Source organism: Leucoraja erinacea, chromosome 8 (genome assembly GCF_028641065.1).
Source record: "Leucoraja erinacea ecotype New England chromosome 8, Leri_hhj_1, whole genome shotgun sequence".
Classification (NCBI taxonomy): Eukaryota; Metazoa; Chordata; class Chondrichthyes; order Rajiformes; family Rajidae; genus Leucoraja; species Leucoraja erinaceus.
Genome location: NC_073384.1, coordinates 3,573,021 through 3,593,733, shown reverse-complemented (window position 1 = coordinate 3,593,733; position 20,713 = coordinate 3,573,021). Strand labels below are relative to the sequence as shown.

The following is a 20,713-nucleotide window of genomic DNA, read 5'->3' as shown; positions in this document are numbered from 1 at the left end:
AAGTAATCATTGCATTCCCTCTCGCTCCATCGTTCACCCACCCAAGTCGTTCAGCTTCAAAGTCGTCTTGTTGAGTCCTAGTCTGTAACTCGTTCTCACCTGGCACACAGCTAACAATGGCCCGTTTCCTTTATCATCATTACTTTTTTGCATATCTTTCATTCATTTGATCTATATCTCTCTACATCACGGTCTATATCTCTTGTTTCCCTTTCCCCCGATTATCCTACACATTATATTGTTCATTATATCTCAGGACTATGCAGAGTGAAAAAGGTTGCCGCTGATGTCCATCCTAAATCTCACCCCCCTCACCTTAACCCTATGCCCTTTTAGAATTCTCTACCCTGGGGAAAAGAATGTACTTTAGGAAAGGAAATTAACTTACAGAATAATGGAAGGCATAGATAGAGTGGATGTGGAACACACGTTTCCACTGATGGGAGAGTCTAAGAGCAGAGGTCGTAGCCTCAGAATTAAAGGGCGCTCTTTTAAAAGGAGGCGAGGAGGAACTTCTTTAGTCAAGGGGTAGTTAATCTATGGAACTCATTGCCACAGGAGGCTGTGGAGGCCAAATCAGTGGATATTTTTAAGGCGGAGATAGACAAATTCTTGATTAGAACGGGTGTCAAGAGTTATGGGGAGAAGGCAGGAGAATGGGATTAGGGAGGCCGAGATCAGCCACGATCGAATGATGTAGTAGACTCGATGGGACAAATGGCTTGATTCTACTCCCATCACTTGTGAACTTGTGAAATAAGGGCAACACTCACCTTCACCTCAAACTCATAGTGCTCATCCTTCCCTTGTCCACGCAAGACGTAACGGGGTATACTAATTTTAATCGGATCCTTGAGGTTGTTTGGACCAATCTCCAGTGATCGATTGAACAAGCGCTGCCAAAGCAAAAACAAATCACAGAAAATCTTAAATTATCAAAGAGAAACTGTGATTGCACGAACAATTAAAGCATATAATGAAATATTGAAGCATGAAATATTAAAGCATACTGAGAACATATTTCGAAAGGGAGAGTAAATACAGTTCGTTAATACAAAATGTCAAGTCAAGAGCATTTTATTGTCATATGTCCCAGACAGAACAATGAAATTCTTACTTGCTACAGCACAACAGAATATGTAAACATAGTACACTGTAAACCATATGATAAACGAGAGAGAAAAAAGTTCAGTGTGTGTATATATACACATACACATTACAGACTTATCAAAAGAAACGTTAACTTCTCACTGCTTAATAAAATCTTATCACCGTGTCTCTAAACCATTGAGATTCAAGTGAAGGAAATAAAAAGGATGTGTTTAAAGGAGGTTAGCGTGCAGAATGTTTCTGTATGCACCATTCAAGCCGATAAAACGTAACAGAAAAGGAAACAGGATGGTTGTCAAGAGGTTTTAAAATAGATGCATTTTCTTACAATGCTCACCAATCTGAGCAAACTGACAGACAAACTACACCAGTACAACTGATGTATGGCATATGTAATTTATTTCAAATTCCTTTTAATTTAAGAGCTGAAGCAGTGTTCCATCCCCAGGTTCTCAGTGATTGATTGCTTTCTCAAATGCCAGCAGCTCCTGGCAGCCTAATTGCATTTGAGCATGGCACTCGGAGCCGCAGAACATTAGCAAACATCTAGAGGTTCCGATAATTCAGCAAATATCTAGAGGTTCTTCCGAGTTCCAAGCCTGCATCGGTTAATTTAAAATGCATCAAGCGAGGTAGACACGAGGGAGAAAAAAAAAAACGGGCTTTTTGTAATTCTTTAGAACCATTGACAAAGCCAGCATGGTTGCAAGACTGTGGCGACTCTTTGCGTGCTCTGCCCAGAGAGGGATCTATACTGTCTTAGTTAGAGGCACAGCGTGGAAACAGGCCCTTCGGCCCACCGAGTCTGTGCCGACCAGTGATAATACACTTACTTGTTTTATCCTACACATTAGGGACAATTTACAGAAGCCAATTGACCTACAAACCTGTATGTCTTTGGAGTGTGGGAGGAAACTGGAGCACCCGGAGAAGACCCACAGGGAGAACGTATAAACTCCTTACAAACAGCACCCGTAGTCAGGATCGAACCCATGTCTCTGGCGCTGTAAGGCAGCAACTCTACCGCTGTGCTACTCTGTCACACGATACTCTTTTAAATCTCCTTTCTATCTGTTACACTTAAGTTTGACAGTTGTATTTATGTCTGATATATCTGATGTGTTTGGACAGCAAACAAAGCTTTTCACTGCATTTCAGTACTGATAATAATAAGCCTAATTTATCACCCATTCCTAGCAACTGAGAAGATGGTGATGAGCTGCCATCTTGGTCCACTGAACTCCTTCATGGTGCTATTGGAGAGAGAATCCCAGGCTTAAGACCCAGTGACAATGAAGGGCTATGATGTATTTCTCAATTAGGAAGCTGTGCCACTTGGTGGTGAACCTGCAAGCGATGTTATTCCCCTTCACTAGCTGCCTTTGTTCTTGGTGGTAGTTGTGGGATTGTGAGGTGTTGGAGGGGAACAGAACTCCCGTATGCCAAGGATGAATTCTCGATCTTCTAATCTACCTCGTGGCAGCATATGCCCTTTTCAACAGAAATCTGCATTTTCCTGTAGCTGTAGCATTATATTCTGCACAGTTTCTCTTCTGTTTTACACTACCTAATGTACTCACGAACAGCATGGATAACAAACAAAACACAATTTTTCATTATATCTCAGTACACGCAACAATAATAAACCAAAAGCAATATAGATGCCTTGAATGACCTGAGCCTCCAGCTTAGCTTGTATCTGCTTTATCCAGCCCAGGGCAGAGCGTCCCATCGCACTTCCGACCTGTACCTTGTGGATGGTGGGAAGGCCCTATGGGATCAGGAAATGAACCACATAACACAGGGCACCCAGTCTTTGATTTACTCTTGTGGCCAAGCTATTTATGTGGCTGTAGAAACAGGGAACTGCAGTTGCTGGTTTACAAAAAAAGACACAGAGTGCTGGAGTAACTCAATCGGTTAGGCACCATCTCTGGAGAACTTGGATAGGCGATGTTTCCACAGTTCAATCCAAAAGAATGATATGAATCAATCTCTGTTTAAGAAAGAACTGCAGATGTTGGAAAAATCGAGGGTAGACAAAAATGCTGGAGGAACTCAGCTGGTGAGGCAGCATCTATAGAGAACTTCGCCTATTCCTTCTATCCATAGATGCTGCCTCACCTGCTGAGTTCCTCCAGCATTTTTGTCTACGTTCTGTTTAAATAGTGATGCTCTCCATTTTCTGCCACTGACGCGTCTGTCTGTCTGTCTTTCTTTCTTTCCCTCCCTTGCCTCTTCCAAATTGTTACACCCTTATTATCTATTACCAATTTGGGCCCAGTCTAAATTGCAGCCAATAATGGCCACTTTTCACAGATTTATCTTTGAACTGATTGCTTCTGTGAGCATGTTGAAAAATATTACAGAAGGAAGGGTCTTTGACTCTGTGCCAGCTCCATATGAAAGCAATCCAGCTAGCCCCAGTCTCTCCAATATTTTATACATTAGCTCAGATATCTGAACTCATTTGTTTAGGAGGAACAAATTGACATGAAATGAAAAGCTGTGGAGGAGGAAGGACAACCTGCGTATCTATGTATTAAAATTATTTTTTTGGAGCATCAGTGGACGAGAGACCGGATTGAAATATGTACAATTACGTGAGGCATAGAAATGGTAGACCATCAGAACCTTTTTTCCCCAGGGTAGAAATGTCAAAGACTAGGCGGCATAGCTTAAGTTGAAAGAGACAACATTTAAAGGAGATGTGGGGTGGGGGTGGATTACACAGAGGGTGGTGGGTGCCTAGAACGTGCTTCTCCGTGTGATGGTGGAGGCAGACATGATAGTGACGTTTAAGAGGCTTTTAGATAGGCGCATAGATATGCAGGTAATGACAATAGACAATAGGTGCAGGAGTAGGCTATTCAGCCCTTCGAGCCAACACCGCCATTCAATGTGATTATGGCTGATCATCCCCAATCAGTACCCCGTTCCTGCCTTCTCCCCATATCCCTTGACTCCGTTATTTTTAAGAGCCTTATCTAGCTCTCTCTTGAAAGCATCCAGAGAACCCGTTCCACCGCCCTCTGAGGCAGAGAATTCCAGATTCACCACTCTCTGTGAGAAAAAGTGTTTCCTAGTCTCTGTTCTAAATGGCTTACTCCTTATTCTTAAACTGTGGCCCCTGGTTCTGGACTCCCCCAACATCGGGAACATGTTTCCTGCCTCTAGCGTGTCCAAACCCTTAACAATCTTATATGTTTCAATGAGATTCCCTCTCATCCTTCTAAACCCCAGAGTGTACAAGCCCATCTGCTCCATTCTCTCAGCATATGACAGTCCCGCCATCCCGGAAATTAACCTTGTAAACCTACGCTGCACTCCCTCAATAGCAAGAATGTTCTTCCTCAAATGAGGGGACCAAAACTGTACACAATACTCCAGGTGTGGTCTCACTAGGGCTCTGTACAACTGCAGAAGGACCTCTGCATGGAGGAACTCTGCATGGAGGAATGGCGGGATAACTATGCTCGCCCCCAAAGACCGGGTACCGGAGAGGAGGTGGAGGGAGCCAGTAATGACGGCGGACACTGGACAAAGGGCTGGTAAGAGGGACCGGAGGGGTCTTGCCATCCACACCCTCAAGGCCGGCTGCGGGAGGCACAACATGAAGGTTGAAAATGGCCAGCCGAGGAGAGGGGCGACGGTTCGTGGCATGAGCGGATGGAAGCAGCAGCTGCAAAGCGCCTTTATGGCCATCAGCAGCTGAGATTTTGAAATGGTGAAAACTTGGTGATTACTGCATATAGACTCACTAGGCTGTTTCTACACATTATGTACTTATTGTACAGCACTAATCTTCTGATCTGTATGCAAAAAAAAAAAATTCACTCTACCTTGGTACACATGATAATAAAGGAACTATTGTTATGGAACATGTGTAGGCAGAGGAGATTAGCTTAGCATCATGTTTGGCAGACATTGGCGGCCAAAGGACCTGTGGTGTACTTTTCTACATTTAGTTTAGTATAGAGATACAGCACGGAAACAGGCCCTTCGGCCCACAGAGTCCGAGCTGACCAGTGATCCCCGCACACGAACACTATCTTACTAGGGACAATGTACAATTATACCAAGCCAATTAGCTTACAAACATGTACGTCTTTGGGGTGTGGGAGGAAACCAGAGATCCCGGAGAAAACCCACCAGTAACAGGGAGAACGTACAAACTCCGCACAGACAAGCACCTGTAGTCAGGATCGAATCCGGGTCTCTGGTGCTGGAAGGCAGCAGCTCTAGCGCTGCGCCACTGTGCTATGTTCAAAATTACTAGCAGCTAATGCGTAGGCAAAAACAAAAGTAACTAAAAAATTGTACACAAAACATTCCCTTTATATCAGAAATGGCCAACATCAGAGGTTTATGTAATGCTCCAGTTGTTCCGAGCCTTGCCCCGATAACATCAGATGCATTAACTTTGCTGAACGAGATTGCAGATCTTCGAGGAGATCGGGTGCATGCTAATCAGAATGATTCCAGGGCTTACTTTCACTTCCTTACCGTGAGAGGCTCAGGAAAGTTTAAAAGCAAGCCTTCAAAATCATTAACAAATTCTATGGGGTAGCTGGTGAGAAACCATTTCCTCCAGTGAAACAAGTGGGATTTAAAAAAAAACGATTGAAATAAAGAGTGAAATGTGGATTAGTCAAAATCTGTATCACTCACTCTCAAAACACTGCAGCTTAAAACATTTTAGACCGTAAAGGTACCTTCTTGTTTGACAAGGATATCAAGGGAAATGGCACAATGGTCGGTAAATGCAATTTAAGTACAGATTTCCATCATCTAAACTAATAGCAAAAGTACTTGACCAGCTGAATAGATTTCAAAGACGACCTTGGTTCACTGTTCCTGCTTTGTTAGACAAAAGATTATACCATAAGATGAGAAACACATATTTTTTATTGCATTTTCTTGGAGAGCGTACGATAAAAACAGTTATGAAAAAAGCGTGCAAATAGACTACTGATGATATAGTTTACCAGTTCACACAATTTGCATACATTAAAACTGTTCATTTGCAATCTGTCTATTCAGAAATCCTGAACAAAACACAAAGTGCTGATCGAACTCGGCAGCACAGGCAGCATCTGTGGAGGGATATGCACAGACGAAAAGGGTCATAGGGACTTTTCTGGCTGGATCCTTCTTCAGACTAAGGTTCACAGGATACCAATTTCAGTGCTCCTTTCATGCTCCTGGGACTCGGATATTGTGCTCCCATTAAACTGACTGGGTCCCTGTTACCAGCACTCCCACCAGCACGGTGGCACAGCGGTAGAGTTGCTGCCTCACAGCGCCAGGGACCCCGATTCCATCCCGACTACTGGTGCTGGCTGTATGCAGTTTGTACATTCTCCCTGTGACCTGCGTGGGTTTTCGCCAAGGTCTTCAGTTTCCTCCCACACTCCAAAGACGTACAGGTTTGTAGGTTAATTGGCTTGGTATAAATGCAAAAAATGTCCCTTGTGTGTATAAGATAGTGCTGGTGTGTGGGGATCGCTGGTCAGTGCAGACTCGGTGGGCCTGTTTATTACAACGCCCTCCATAATGTTTGGGACAAAGACCCATGATTTATTTATTTGCCTCTGTAGTTCACAATTTGAGATTTGTAATAGGAAAAAAATCACATGTGGTTAAAGTGCACATTGTCAGATTTTATTAAAGGCTGCAATTTCTACATGGTGAAACCAAATATATAAAAATACCCTTTAATAAAATCTGACAATGTGCACTTTAACCACATGTGATTTATTTCCTATTACAAATCTCAAATTGTGGAGTACAGAGGCAAATAAATAAATGATGGGTCTTTGTCCCAGACATTATGGAGGGCGGTGTATATAGAATTCAAAACCTGGCATATTTATATAGCCCAAGACAAAGAAAACATTTATTACTCTAATAAAATGTTGTTTTTTTTTTACATACTTATACCTTATAGCCTAAACTAAACCATTGTTAAATACTTTAATCACAATTAAAATGAAATTTTAATTCAATTGACAATGACTACTCCTGGATTTATTTTCCCAATTAATTGACTAACAAAGCACAACACTAATAAACAAGCTGAGGACATTGGCATTGGACATGGACTATGCACCACTGCATACGTCTGAAAAATGCGAGTTGAGAAATGGAGAGTAATGTAGATAAGTGCGGCCAGACATTTAATAACAATGTACACGTACAATGTACAAGCCAAACCATATCTGCAGTGCTGTCTAAATTTCCACAGGAAAAATAAGTTACCATTAGCAGAGTGACACGTTATGTGATTTGAATTCAACCCTTCAAGCACATGAAAGGATTCTGTCAGCTGCCTTATCATGGAATTAAACGTATAAAATTATAGATCTCAACCAGTAGTATTAAAGTAAGCATGGAAAATGAAGGTCCACTGTTGGATTAAATGAAACCAGTTTTAATGCTGCAATCTTAAAAAGGTAGTTAATGTTAGAAGGTATTTTGTTATTTATCATTATTAAATCTGGCCTCAAGTACACTTTATGCAACTGTTTCTGAATCTCCAAAATCACTACAAAACACTGCAGCAGCAAAAAACTAGGAAATAGCTTTACCATTTATACTGGACTTCTTCACAGTCAATTGCCTAACCCCCATTAGCTGCAAATCATAATGTAAATTGAACTACTTGACTTCAATTAATAAAAGGTTGATGGGCTTCTTTGCACCCAATTGCCACATTGTTAGAAAACAAATTTACAATAAAAATCAATACCTCGTATTTCAGCTTGCGCTGGTTCATGTTATTCTGAAGATTCCCATTTTCCTGAAAAAAAAAGAGCCAAATATATTATTAATTTCATTTTAATCCTGTATAATTGATGGCAGACCATTTATGCTTAAGGTTGATGATAGATTTCCATTTCTCAGTTGCATGTTCTTCAGCAAACTGTTTGTATTGAAACAATTAGCTGCACAAGCATTGTATTTTTTTTTCAAATTCTGCAGATTACTATATATTACTTGCATCTGCTGCTAACTTTGATCCCTATTAATCTTTCAGCTCAGAAGCTATTATCTATCATCTGTGGTTTCATTTAAAAATCAAACCTAGGGCACAACTTAGCTAACACAACAAGCTCCCGGGGAGCTGCGCGTGCGGGAGTATCCTCGCAGCATGGATGCTATTCAAAGTAAGTTTGTGTTTAGTATCAATACTACAAATGGTTTTGATTCTACACTGCAATTTCTGTTGAAGGAGATCCTAAATTGCCTCACATGGTAAATGGGAAAGTTTAAAATGGTGCCACGATAGTTTAGTTGAGTTGCAAGTCTTGTTTGAACAAACGTCTCGTTGACATTAAAGGAGACAGTATATTAAAACAGACACGGTGAACATGCAAACACTTCAGCTGCCTTATAGCGCCAGAGACCTGGTTCGATCCCGACTACGGGCGCTGTCTGTGCGGAGTTTGTACTCTCCCCCGTGGCCACTTGGGCATTCTCCAAGATTTTTGTTTTCCTTCCACACTCCAAAGACGTATAGCAGGGGTTGGCAACCTTGTTCTGCATTGGGGCTGGGACGCATGTCTGTGAGCGGATGGCGGGCCATATCTATCACGTGTACACATGGATCCCGCCTCCATCCCTCCCTGGATGGCAGGCATCAAATCACGCGTTCACATAGATCCTGCTCCTTCGAGGACGCCACCCAGAGCACTGGTCCCTAGTTACGGGCGCTCACCAACATGGCGAACCTACGGACCATTGCCTTGGCTCTGTCCTGAAGGCGGTGGCTCAAATACTCACACACACTCGTCCCCGGCCCATTGACAACCCCGATCCCGACAGCGTAGCCCAGACACAGAATGTGTGCGGCCGTGCCGGGGCTTTGCGCAGGATGCGGTACAGCCAGAGCTCGGTACTCGGCCGTGCTCGCCGTCTCTGCAATTGCAGCCGCCAGCGCAGGCCTCCTTGCGTCACCGCGCCTGGGCGCCGCGGCCTCGGGTCCGGGATGTACTGGAGATGAAGGAAGTCTGCGGACCGGAGGATTATGGAAAAAAAAATACGCCTGCGGGCCTGATGATTTCAGGTTACGGACCGCATTCGGCGCGGGGGCCATAAGTTGCCGACCACTGACGTATAGGTTTGTAAGTTAATTGGCTAGGTGTGAATATAAATTGTCCCTAGTGTGTGTAGGATAAGTTAATGTGCAGGGATCATTGGTGGGCACGGACTCAGTGGGCTGAAGGACCCGTTTCCACGGTGCATGTCTAAATTAAAACTTGCTCTGAATTGACGTTAGCATACACACCTGCTCTATGGAAAGGGAGAGGCTAGCTGCATCATTTATTTCATGAGATTTTTGTAATTTTGCCTTTTCTGCCAGTCGTCGTTGAACCTCTTCTTCAATGAATGCATTTAGCCTGAGAAAGACAAAAAACAGGATAATAGCTACATGAATTAAACTGTCCGTACAATGGAATAAAATTGAAAGGACTACAATTGCAATTGGGCAAGAGATCAACTTTTGTTATGGAAATGTTTGTCATGAAAGTAGAAAATCGCATTGATTTTGGTCATTAAAAAAAAAATCACTAGAAAGTAATGTCAATTTCAAAGCACCCACAGTGAAGGGGAAAGATTATTAAGTACTGACCCATTGCTGCCTTCAGAACAACAGATCTTATGGCCAAGTTAACTACTTTTAACTACTTTGAAACTCGAAGGATACAAGATGGTGCCAGAAATGTGGCCATTCTTGTGCACTGCCTCGGTGTAATCTGCTATTCATACACACTTAACATTACTATATTCCGATTAATATTTTATTACAATTCGTAAGTATGTTTGTGCTTATGTATTGTAGGATTTTTGGCTGAACGGTATGCAAAGAAGGAATTTCACTGTACTTTTGACAACAATGGACAATTGATCCATTATGAAGGCAATACACTTGCAGGGTTAGAATCATTAAACGACTTATTCATACAGCTACGTGGATGAGAGAGCACATTTATAGAGCCAAGATAATGTTTGTAGAAAAACACATGGACAAAAAGCTGTAGTCATTGATGTGGCCATTGATGTAGTCAACGGTGGCCGATTGGGAAAGGGGGAGATGCAGAGAGACCTGGGTGACATGGTACACCAGTCATTGAAGGTAGGCAATAATCCGGTAGGCGGCGCGGCTCTGGCCAGCAGCGGCCTCTGCAGCCTGTCCGCGTTTTATTATTTTTTGTCTGTTTTTATGTAGTTTTTGTTATTTTATGTTGGGGTGTGTGTGTGGGGGGATGGGGGTGGGGGTGGGAGGGGGGGGGGGAAACTTTTGAATCTCTCCCTGCACTGGAGACCCGACCTTTTCTCGTCGGGTCTCAGGTGTCGTTGAGGCCGCAACGAGGAGCGGCCTCCAACGGGAAGAAGCCAGGGACTCTGGTGCCGACTCAGATTCAGATTCAGATTCAGATTCAATTTTAATTGTCATTGTCAGTGTACAGTACAGAGACAACGAAATGCATTTAGCATCTCCCTTGAAGAGCGACATAGCAAACGATTTGAATAAAAAAAAAAAATAATAAGTGTCCGGGGGGGGGGGGGGGGGGGGTGATTGGCAGTCACCGAGGTACGTTGTTTAGTAGAGTGACAGCCGCCGGAAAGAAACTGTTCCTCGACCTGCTGGTTCGGCAACGGAGAGACCTGTAGCGCCTCCCGGATGGTAGGAGGGTAAACAGTCCATGGTTGGGGTGAGAGCAGTCCTTGGCGATGCTGAGCGCCCTCCGCAGACAGCGCTTGCTTTGGACAGACTCAATGGAGGGGAGCGTGGAACCGGTGATGCGTTGGGCAATTTTCACCACCCTCTGCAATGCCTTCCGGTCGGAGACAGAGCAGTTGCCATACCATACTGTGATGCAGTTGGTAAGGATGCTCTCGATGGTGCAGCGGTAGAAGTTCACCAGGATCTGAGGAGACAGATGGACCTTCTTCAGTCTCCTCAGGAAGAAGAGACGCTGATGAGCCTTCTTGATCAGAGTAGAGGTATTGTGGGTCCAAGAGGGGTCATCGGAGATGTTGACTCCCAGGAACCTGAAGCTAGAAACACGTTCCACCTCCGTCCCGTTAATGTGGATGGGGGTGTGCGTGCCGCCTCTGGACTTCCTGAAGTCTACAATGAGCTCCTTGGTCTTCTTGGAGTTAAGGGCCAGGTTGTTGTCAGCGCACCATGCTGCTAAGTGCTGGACCTCCTCCCTGTAGGCCAGCTCATCGTTGTTGCTGATGAGGCCAATCACCGTTGTATCATCTGCATACTTGATGATGGTGTTAGTACCATGTACAGGTGTGCAGTCATAGGTGAAGAGGGAGTAGAGGAGGGGGCTCAGCACACAGCCCTGAGGAACGCCGGTGTTCAGGGTGAGGGTTGAAGAGGTGTGCTTGTCTAACCTCACAGACTGGGGTCTGTTGGTTAGAAAGTCCAGTATCCAGTTGCAGAGGGAGGGGTCGATGCCCAGGTTACCGAGTTTGGTGATCAGTTTTGATGGAATAATGGTGTTGAATGCTGAGCTGTAATCGATGAACAGCATTCTTACATAAGTGTCTCTGTTGTCAAGGTGGGAGAGGGCGGAGTGAAGTGCCGTTGAGATGGCATCCTCCGTACTCCTGTTCTTGCGGTAGGCAAACTGATAGGGATCCAGTGTGGGGGGTAGGCAGCTTTTGAGGTGTGCCAGGACCAGCCTCTCGAAGCACTTGGTGATGATGGGGGTAAGTGCAACTGGGCGGAAGTCGTTGAGGCTTGCCGCAGTGGAGTGTTTTGGCACTGGCACGATGGAGGTGGCTTTAAGGCAAGTGGGGACAACTGCTTGGGCAAGTGACAGGTTGAAGATGTCAGTCCAGACGTCTGTCAGCTGCGCAGCACAGGCACTGAGCACGCGCCCGGGGATGCCGTCAGGGCCAGCAGCCTTACGTGCATTAGTCCTACTCAGTGCCACGTACACGTCGTAGGGGTGAGTGTGAGGGGTTGGTGATCGGCAGGTAGCACAGCCTTGATGGCTGTCTCTAGATTGTCCCTGTCGAAGCGGCCATAGAAGTGATTCAGCTCCTCAAGGAAGGAGGCGTCGCTGAATGTGGGGGTGATGTTGGAGGGTCTGTAGTCCGTGATGGCCTGGATGCCTTGCCACATGCGTCGGGGGTCGGAGTTGTTGTTGAAGTGCTCCTCAATCCTGAGCTTATGGCAGTGCTTGGCCTTCCTGATGCCCCTCTTCAGGTTAGCCCTGGATGAACTGTAGGCTCGAGCATCGCCTGACCTGAAAGCGGTGTCCCGTGCTTTCAGCAGTAGCCTGACCTCGCTGTTCATCCATGGCTTCTGATTCGGGTATATGGTCACCTGTTTGAGGAAGGTGACACTATTGATGGTGGAGTTTATAAAGTCCAGAACAGAGGATGTATAGGAATCAATGTCCGTGTGAGAGTCAAGGGTGGCCTGGGCTGCAAACGCCTTCCAGTCAGTGTTTCCAAAACACTGCTGAAGTGTGAAGTCCGCTTCCTCTGACCAGACTTTAACTGTCCTTACAGTTGGTAAGCTCACCTCACCGTCGCGGAGCTGGCCGAGACCAGAGCGGGTGGAGCGGTGGAGGAGCGCTGCTGCTGCTGCTGCCGCTGCTGCTGCTGCTGCTGCCGATGCCGCTGCTGCTGCTGATGCGAAGGCTGCTACTGCGGGTCTGCGGACGGCGGCACCGGGAGCCCACGGATCCCTGGAGGGAGACCGCTTTTCGGGGCTCCTGCAATGGCGAATTCTCCCGCCCGTGTTGCGGGGTTGAAGAGCTCCTGGAGCGGGGCCTGACACCACTGCCCCGCGCGGCTGGAATGGCCGCGGGACTTTGCGAGCGCACACCGGGGGCTCCAACACCAAGACCCGGTGTGCGACCTCGCACCACCCGGCGTGGCTTTAATGGCTGCGGGACAATCGCCATCGCCAGCCGGGGGCTTTGACTTTGACTCTGACATCGGGGGGGGAGAGTGCAGTGGAGAGATAAGTTTTTTTGGCCTTCCATCACAGCTATGTGATGGATGTTTATGTAAAATGTAATTATGTTGTGTCTGGGGTCTATTTGTGTGTAATGTATGGCTGCAGAAACGGCATTTCGTTTGGACCTCCAGGGGTCCAAATGACAATTAAATTGACTCTTGACTCTTGTCTTGCATGCAGGTGCAGCAGGCAGTAAAGAAAGCGAATGGTATGTTAGCTTTCATTGCAAAAGGATTTGAGTATAGGAGCAGGGAGGTTCTACTGCAGTTGTACAGGGTCTTGGTGAGACCACACCTGGAGTATTGCGTACAGTTTTGGTCTCCAAATCTGAGGAAGGACATTATTGCCATAGAGGGAGTGCAGAGAAGGTTCACCAGACTGATTCCTGGGATGTCCTGGGATTATGAAGAAAGACTGGATAGACTTGATTTATACTCTCTAGAATTTAGGAGATTGAGAGGGGATCTTATAGAAACTTACAAAATTCTTAAGGGGTTGGACAGGATAGATGCAGGAAGATTGTTCCCGATGTTGGGGAAGTCCAGGACAAGGGGTCACAGCTTAAGGATAAGGGGGAAATCCTTTAAAAACGAGATGAGAAGAACCTTTTTCACACAGAGAGTGGTGAATCTCTGGAACTCTCTGCCACAGAGGGTAATTGAGGCCAGTTCATTGGCTATATTTAAGAGGGAGTTAGATGTGGCCCTTGTGGCTAAGGGGATCAGGGGGTATGGAGAGAAGGCAGGTACGGGATACTGAGTTGGATGATCAGCCATGATCATATTGAATAGCGGTGCAGGCTCGAAGGGCCGAATGGCCTACTCCTGCACCTAATTTCTATGTTTCTATGTCTGCTTGCGAAGAAAAGAGTCAACTTCACAGACGTTTTGGACATTGGCTAGACCACATAAACGCACCCAATCTGATTTCCTCACAAGAAGAATCGGCCTATATTTATGGAAGTTTAGTTGAATGAAATGCGATCTTAATTAAACAATAAAATTCAGAGGAGACTCAACATCTTATAGGCCGAGAGGACGTTTCACAAGGTGGGGTACTCTCAAGCTCATTTTAATTAAAAAATAAAAGCTCACCCATTTAAGACACACGAGAAGAGATTTCATTGAGGGCTGTAAATCTTCAGAGATCTCTCTCCCAGAGAACCATAATGTCCAAATCATTGAAGGCCAAGGTAGATAGTTTTGAATGGGTAGACACAAATTGCTGGAGTAACTTAGCGGGACAGGCAGCATCTCTGGAGGGAAGGAATGAGTGACGTTTCGGGTTGAGACCCTTCTTCAGACCAAAACGTCACCCTTTCCTTCTCTCCAGAAATGCTGCCTGTCCTGCTGAGTTACTTCCGCATTTTGTGTCCATCTTCGATTTAAACCAGCACCTGCAGTTCCTTCCTACACAGTTTCTAAAGGGTTATGGGGAACAGGCAGGGAATGGAACGGAGGCCAAAATAAGAACAGTCACGTTCTCACTGAATGGCAGCATAGGTTCAGGGACACAATGAACTTATAATACCTTATCTCAGAGGTAGGTAAAACTGCTGGAGAAACTCAGCGGGTGAGGCAGCATCTATGGAGCGAAGGAATAGGCGACGTTTCGGGTCGAGACCCATCTGAAGAAGAGTCTTGACCCGAAAAGTCACCTATTCCTTTGCTCCATAGATGCTGCTTCACCCGCTGAGTTTCTCCAGCATTTTTATCTACCTTCGAATTTTCCAGCATCTGCAGTTCCTTCTCAAACACTCCCCTTATCTCATGTTCTTTCCGACCCATTTTAACCAAAAATGGACCTCAGGATTGCAAAGAACCATAAATGACACGATTAACCAATGTTTACTCAGTACATGCAGTGTTAAAACAAGAAGCAAAAAATATATATTTGAAAGCAAACCTGTCATCAACTATTGGACTTGTTACTGACGGAGATATGCTAGGGCTAGCAGAGCTGGGGTAGGACAATTTATCTTCCACAGTTCCACAGACCCTTAGCGTCACATCGTTTTCACATAGTTTCTGCTTCAGCTGCTGAATTTCTTGCTCTAGCCTGTTGTTAAAGGAGATCATTAACTGCACAGACAGGCCACGGCCATTTTCATGTTTAAAAGCATTAAAAAAAAAGAACTGCATAGAAACAGCTCACAATGATATCAACAATATTGTTTGTACAAAAGCAAATTTGACCTGGCAAACAAGAGGAATAAACAGGGCAGTGTACATGTTTGTACAATGCACTGGTATGTTCAGATTTAGGAGGATATCGAGGGCGCTACCTTGCTTCTGAATGCTCCTTCCATAAGCCAGGATATTGTTTGATTCACCTCTACCCCATTGAGGACATTGGGCTTTTTCTCTGGAACTGGTGGGCTACAATGCTGAGATCTACATTTACTCGTTGCTCTAACTACTGTAACTGAGTTCAATAACAATGTTGAAAACAAAAGCTAATTCCTGTGCTTTCCTTTTTTAAATCTGCCAATGCTATTTCCATTTTAATAGCGTGGTTGCAGCATTTTCCAAGCTATACTATTCCAATTCTATTCTATTCTATTCTATTCTATACAGGTGACATGTTTTTAAAAGTTAAAATGATCAAAATTGCGACAAATGTCAGTCAAAAATCTGGAACTAAATACATGTTTGCATTGAAAGTATCTTTGGCCCCCTTGAATGGTTTCTTTCTTCATTTAAACCATATTGCCACCGGGTATCATGGAACAAAGCACAGGAAGAGGCCCTTCAGCCCACAATGTCTGTGCTGAACAGAATGCCAGGACGTTCCTTTATGAAGGAGATGAGGAGGAATTTAGTTAGTCAGAGGGTGGAATGGGAGGGCTGGGATAGGACGAATCTGTGGAATTCATTGCCACAGAAAGCTGTAGAGGTCAAGTCAATGGATATTTTTAAAAGCAAAGATAGATTCTTGATTAGTACGGGTGTCAGGGGTTACGGGGAGAAGGCAGGAGAATGGGGTTAGGAGGGAGAGATAGATCAGCCATGATTGAATGGAGGAGTAGGCCGAATGGACTAATTCCTGCTCCTATCACTTATGAACATGACCAACTCTTGTTTGCCTGCACATAATCCATATCTCTCTACGTCCATGTGCCTATCCAAAAGTTTCTTGAATGCCATCATGTATCGAGGACTTGCATATCTTCCCACACAGGCAAATCCACCTCTCTGGATCGCAACATGCCAATCCTATCTCTGGGCCCTGGCAAAGTGTCGGCAGTCTATTAATCTGAAGTGGAACACAATTCTTCCCTTCATCCTGTGTCAGAGACAGACATCTTTTAGTACGTCACTAGGGAATGAGCAAGCCCCCCCCCCCCCCCCCAAAACAAAATGTCAGTTTAGTACCGCCTTTGCCAGCACAGTTAAATTAGTAAACTTAAAGAAAAATATTATTTGAAAAATAAGACAAAGTTCTGGCTAACTCAACTCAGCATCTCTGGAGAACATGAATAGGCAAAGGGACATAAAATGTTGGAGTAACTCAGCAGGTTAGGCAGCATCTCTGGAAAACATGGATAGGTGACGTTTCAGGTCGGGACCCTTCTTCGGACTGTTCCAGCACAAGATGTTCTTGTGTGTAAACCAGCATCTGCAGTTCCTGGTTTCTACACTATGAACAGGTGATCTGTTGTGTCAGGGTCCTCTTCAGACTGATCACCTTGACAACCCACCACCCCCTCCTCCCACACATCACTTGGCAGTCTGTCTCGCCCCCTCCAGCTTTCTCCCCCCAACTACAATCAGTCTGAAGGGTCCTGACCTGAAACGCCATCTATTCACGTCCTCCAGATATGCTGTCTGACCCGCTGAGTTACTCTGTTTGTGAACATGGATGTTGTCAGCGCGTATCAAAGGTTTGTAATATTCTCCCTATCTGGATCTCAATATGACAATTCCACTTATGGGCTCTGACAAAGAGTCAGTAGACTATTAGCCAGAAGTGGAACACAATGCTTCCCTTCATCTGTGGTCAGAATCAGACATCTTTTAGTAGCTGTCAGGTTGTGGACTTGCTTATTGTCCAGTACAGTGTACGTTGCTGTTGATGGCACTTCTAAAAGTAATGAACTAACAATTATACAGCTGGATTATATGAAAACAGAGTTTTCAGGTTTATTCTTTAAAAGCTTTTTACCTTTCTCTGTCTTGTTCCAGAGCTTTCTGTTCTGCCTCCAGACTATCTCGAAGATCTGCTTCTTCACAGCCATTTAACGTCGCTAGCTTTTGCTTCTGTTCCTCGATCTCTAGGTCAATGGCTGAATGGCGCTGAAGAGCGGCATGTCTCCTCTCTATTTTGGCGACAGCTTGCTCAAGTGCCTCTCTCTGTTGCTTTTCTCGCAGTTCAATAATCTCCTTCTCCTTCATTCGAACTTTCTCCTCTTGCCGAGCTATATTAGCGGTAAACTCATACGTTTGTTGGAGTTGCTGGAGCTGATCAATACTCGCTCTGTATTGCGCTAATTGCTCCCCCTTTTCTTCAATCTCCTTCTCAGTCTGGAAGAGTACAACGTCCAAACTGGGGAGGCCTTGGTCAAGGATATCTGCAGCTCTTTGCTTTTCTTCCATCAGTGCAGGCAAATGGTTTTGCGTCAAATATTCCAGCTGCCGTTCCTTGTCCAGCAACCGCTGCTCGACCTCTTTGTCTTTCTCCGCAGCTTCGACCAACTCGCTCGAATCTGAAGTACCACTCTCACCATCCTGATGAAGAACCGTCACAGAATCTTGATGCAAATGCCTTAGCTGGTCAAGGACTTCACGCTCAGTCAGGATTTCTTGTTCCAGGAGCTCTTTTTGGCAAAAGGCATCGTCTTGCAAAGCGGTGAATTTTTCCAGCTGCGCTCTTTTCAGGTCCACGTACCTTTGCTTTGCTCTTTGAACGTCTTCTGGCTCTTCATCTCCGTTAGGTCGAGCTTCTTTAGCTTTGAGAAAAATTTCCCTCATTTCTTCCAGGATGTTTTTCTCTTCATCGATGCTTTGCACGTCGTCTCGCTTGAGCAGTTGGATGGTCTCCTGCTTGTCTTGGAGCAGTTCACCCAGTCGGGTAACCAGCGACTGTTGATCTTTTGCTTCTTCTTCAAGCCTTCTCTTTGCCAGTTCTACTTTCTGGCTATGTTCATCCTTTTCCTTCTTAAGCTTCTCCAGTTCTCGGAGAATCTCCAGTTTACCGGCTTTGTCTTGCTCATGGAGTTCCTGCAACTTCTGCAGTTCATTTTGGACCCGCGTGTAAATTTCCTCTTCCTGCTTTCTCTTTTGCAGCTCGATTTCCAGTTGTTCTCTCTGCCGTTCCTCCTCAAATTTTTCCTTTTCAGCAATCAAATCTTTAAGCCTGCTCTCAATGTCTAAATTCCTGCGCTTCAGACTTTCCTCTTGTTTCCTGATGCGCAGCTTCACAATTTCAGTCTCTTTGCGTTGTGACTCCACCTCCAGCTGCAATTTCTCCAGTTCCGATTTCTCCGTTTGCTGCTTTTCTTCCATTTCCTCGATTAGTCTCCTAAATGCATAAACGAAGAGCACATATTTAAAACAACTCCATCGTAAACTCAAAGCCTAAATTTTAGTTTCAGACAAAAAGTCAGGTCGATTCTACGTGACCTGTCGAGTAGGTCCAATATCTTTTGTGTTGGAAGGAACAGCAGAAGCTGGTTCACACCGATGATAGGCACAAGATGCTGGAGTAACTCAGCGGGGCAGGCCGCATCCCCTGGGCATTTGTATAAATATCCAATATGGTACACGGGGTTTCTCCCATTGTACATGCAATTTCATTTTCTTGCCCAAATTTGGGATCATATTCAGCACGGACATCAAGAGCCGTAGGACCTGTTCCTGTGCTGTATGTATTATGCTATAATTTCAAATCAAACGCTTCACTGAAAATGTATATAGCATGTCTCCAAAAAATAAAAGCAGAGAAATTGCCAAGATTCTGAATGAGCAAACAATAAGGAACATATCATGCCTAAAAAATACTCAAGTGAGGCCACAAAATAGATGACATATTACAGTAAAAGAGACACAGCGTGCTGGAGTAACTCAGCTGGTCAGGCAGCATCACCGGAGAACATGGATAGGTGATGTGCAGGAAGGAACTGCAGATGCTGGTTTAAACGCAGTTTTCTTTTTAACATAGAGAGCTGTGAGTCTGTGGAATTCTTTGCCTCAGAGGGCAGTGGAGGCCGGTTCTCTGGATACTTTCAAGAGAGCTAGATAGGACTCTTAAAGATAGCGGTCAGGGGATATGGGAAGACAGGAACGGGAATCAGCCATGATCACATTGAATGGCAGTGCAGGCTCAAAGGGCCAAATGGCCTACTCCTGCACCTATAGGGTGATTTCACCAAAGGTCAAATGAGCGTAGATCCCCCCTCACGTGACCGAAAATTTTAACTGGAGGACATATCTCAGTTCGGTACATGTTAGTGAATGGGGAAACACGCACTTTCCCACCCGTTAAAAGCATGGAAAACGGCCGATTTTTGAGCTGAAAATTTCTGTGCTAGTCGGGGTGACCGTGAAGCACAGCGACCTAAATGTTCAGGCAAAAAAAAAGATAGAAAGTAAGGTAATTACAAGAGGGAACTGAAGGTAGAAAACAGCGGAAGTGAACAGCCGACATTTGCCGTGGTGATTTACTGGTCCAAAATATCGGGAATTATCGCGTTTGCTCGCTGAATTTCATCAAAAGTAAGTTAATAATTCCTTACTTTTGATGAAATTCAGCGAGCAAACGCGATAATTCACGGTCGCCCCGACTAGCACAGAAAATTTCAGCTAAAAAATCGGCCGTTTTCCATGTTTTTTAACGGGTGGGAAAGTGCGTGTTTCCCCATTCACTAACATGTACCAAACTGAGAGATGTCCTCCAGTTAAAATTTTCGGTCACATGAGGGGGGATCTACGCTCATTTGACCTTTGGTGAAATCACCCTATTGTCTAAACTGAAGATAGACACAAAATGGTCTGAAATGGGTCTTGACCTGACATGTCACCCATTCCTTCTCTCTGGAGATGCTGCCTGTCCCACTGAGTTACTCCAGCATTTTGTGTCTATCTTTGGATAGGTGATGTTTTGGGTTGGGACTCTGTTTCGACACATGAAACTAGTCGTGAACAAGACGAGCGGCTTTGAAGCTCTTTCGCAACTCATAATCATGAGGTGATTGTTGTTAATTAGCCTTGTCGTGAAAAAAAAACAGCATAAATTCTGGTCTCCATTAATGTACAGATAATTTAATTTAAAACAAAGTAGCTTAATATTCTGACATCTTTACATTCATTGAACATAAATATGAATTATGCATTCATATAAAAATGGATTTAGAAAAAATGTCCAATTAAAATGCGCTTTCAAGTACTTGATACACTTATTTTTTTAATGCAATTTAAGTGATTACTATTTGGCAAAAATGGAAACACCACTCCTTGGTTTCCGATTTTAATAATACCTAGTAAATACAAATCAAAAGATAGCTGTCAAGCAAATTATAAAATATTTGTGGGGATTTGAAAGAACTGATGATTGAGAAACCAAAATATGATGGATAATGGTTTAATTACTAAGTGTGCCAGTCTGCAGTTC

At 44.5% G+C, this 20,713-nt stretch overlaps 1 protein-coding gene across 1 annotated transcript in view; it reads right to left on the bottom strand.

The window, feature by feature from the left end:
* kif16ba (kinesin family member 16Ba) overlaps positions 1 to 20,713 on the bottom strand; it is a 123,672-nt gene that overhangs the window by 27,634 nt on the left and 75,325 nt on the right. The window contains exons 19-23 of the mRNA XM_055638839.1: positions 17,270 to 18,625; positions 15,011 to 15,163; positions 9,401 to 9,512; positions 7,862 to 7,912; positions 774 to 896 (exon numbers count right to left, since the gene is read on the bottom strand). Coding sequence (XP_055494814.1) covers positions 774 to 896; positions 7,862 to 7,912; positions 9,401 to 9,512; positions 15,011 to 15,163; positions 17,270 to 18,625 — 1,795 coding nt within the window. The remainder of the gene's footprint in view (positions 1 to 773; positions 897 to 7,861; positions 7,913 to 9,400; positions 9,513 to 15,010; positions 15,164 to 17,269; positions 18,626 to 20,713) is intronic.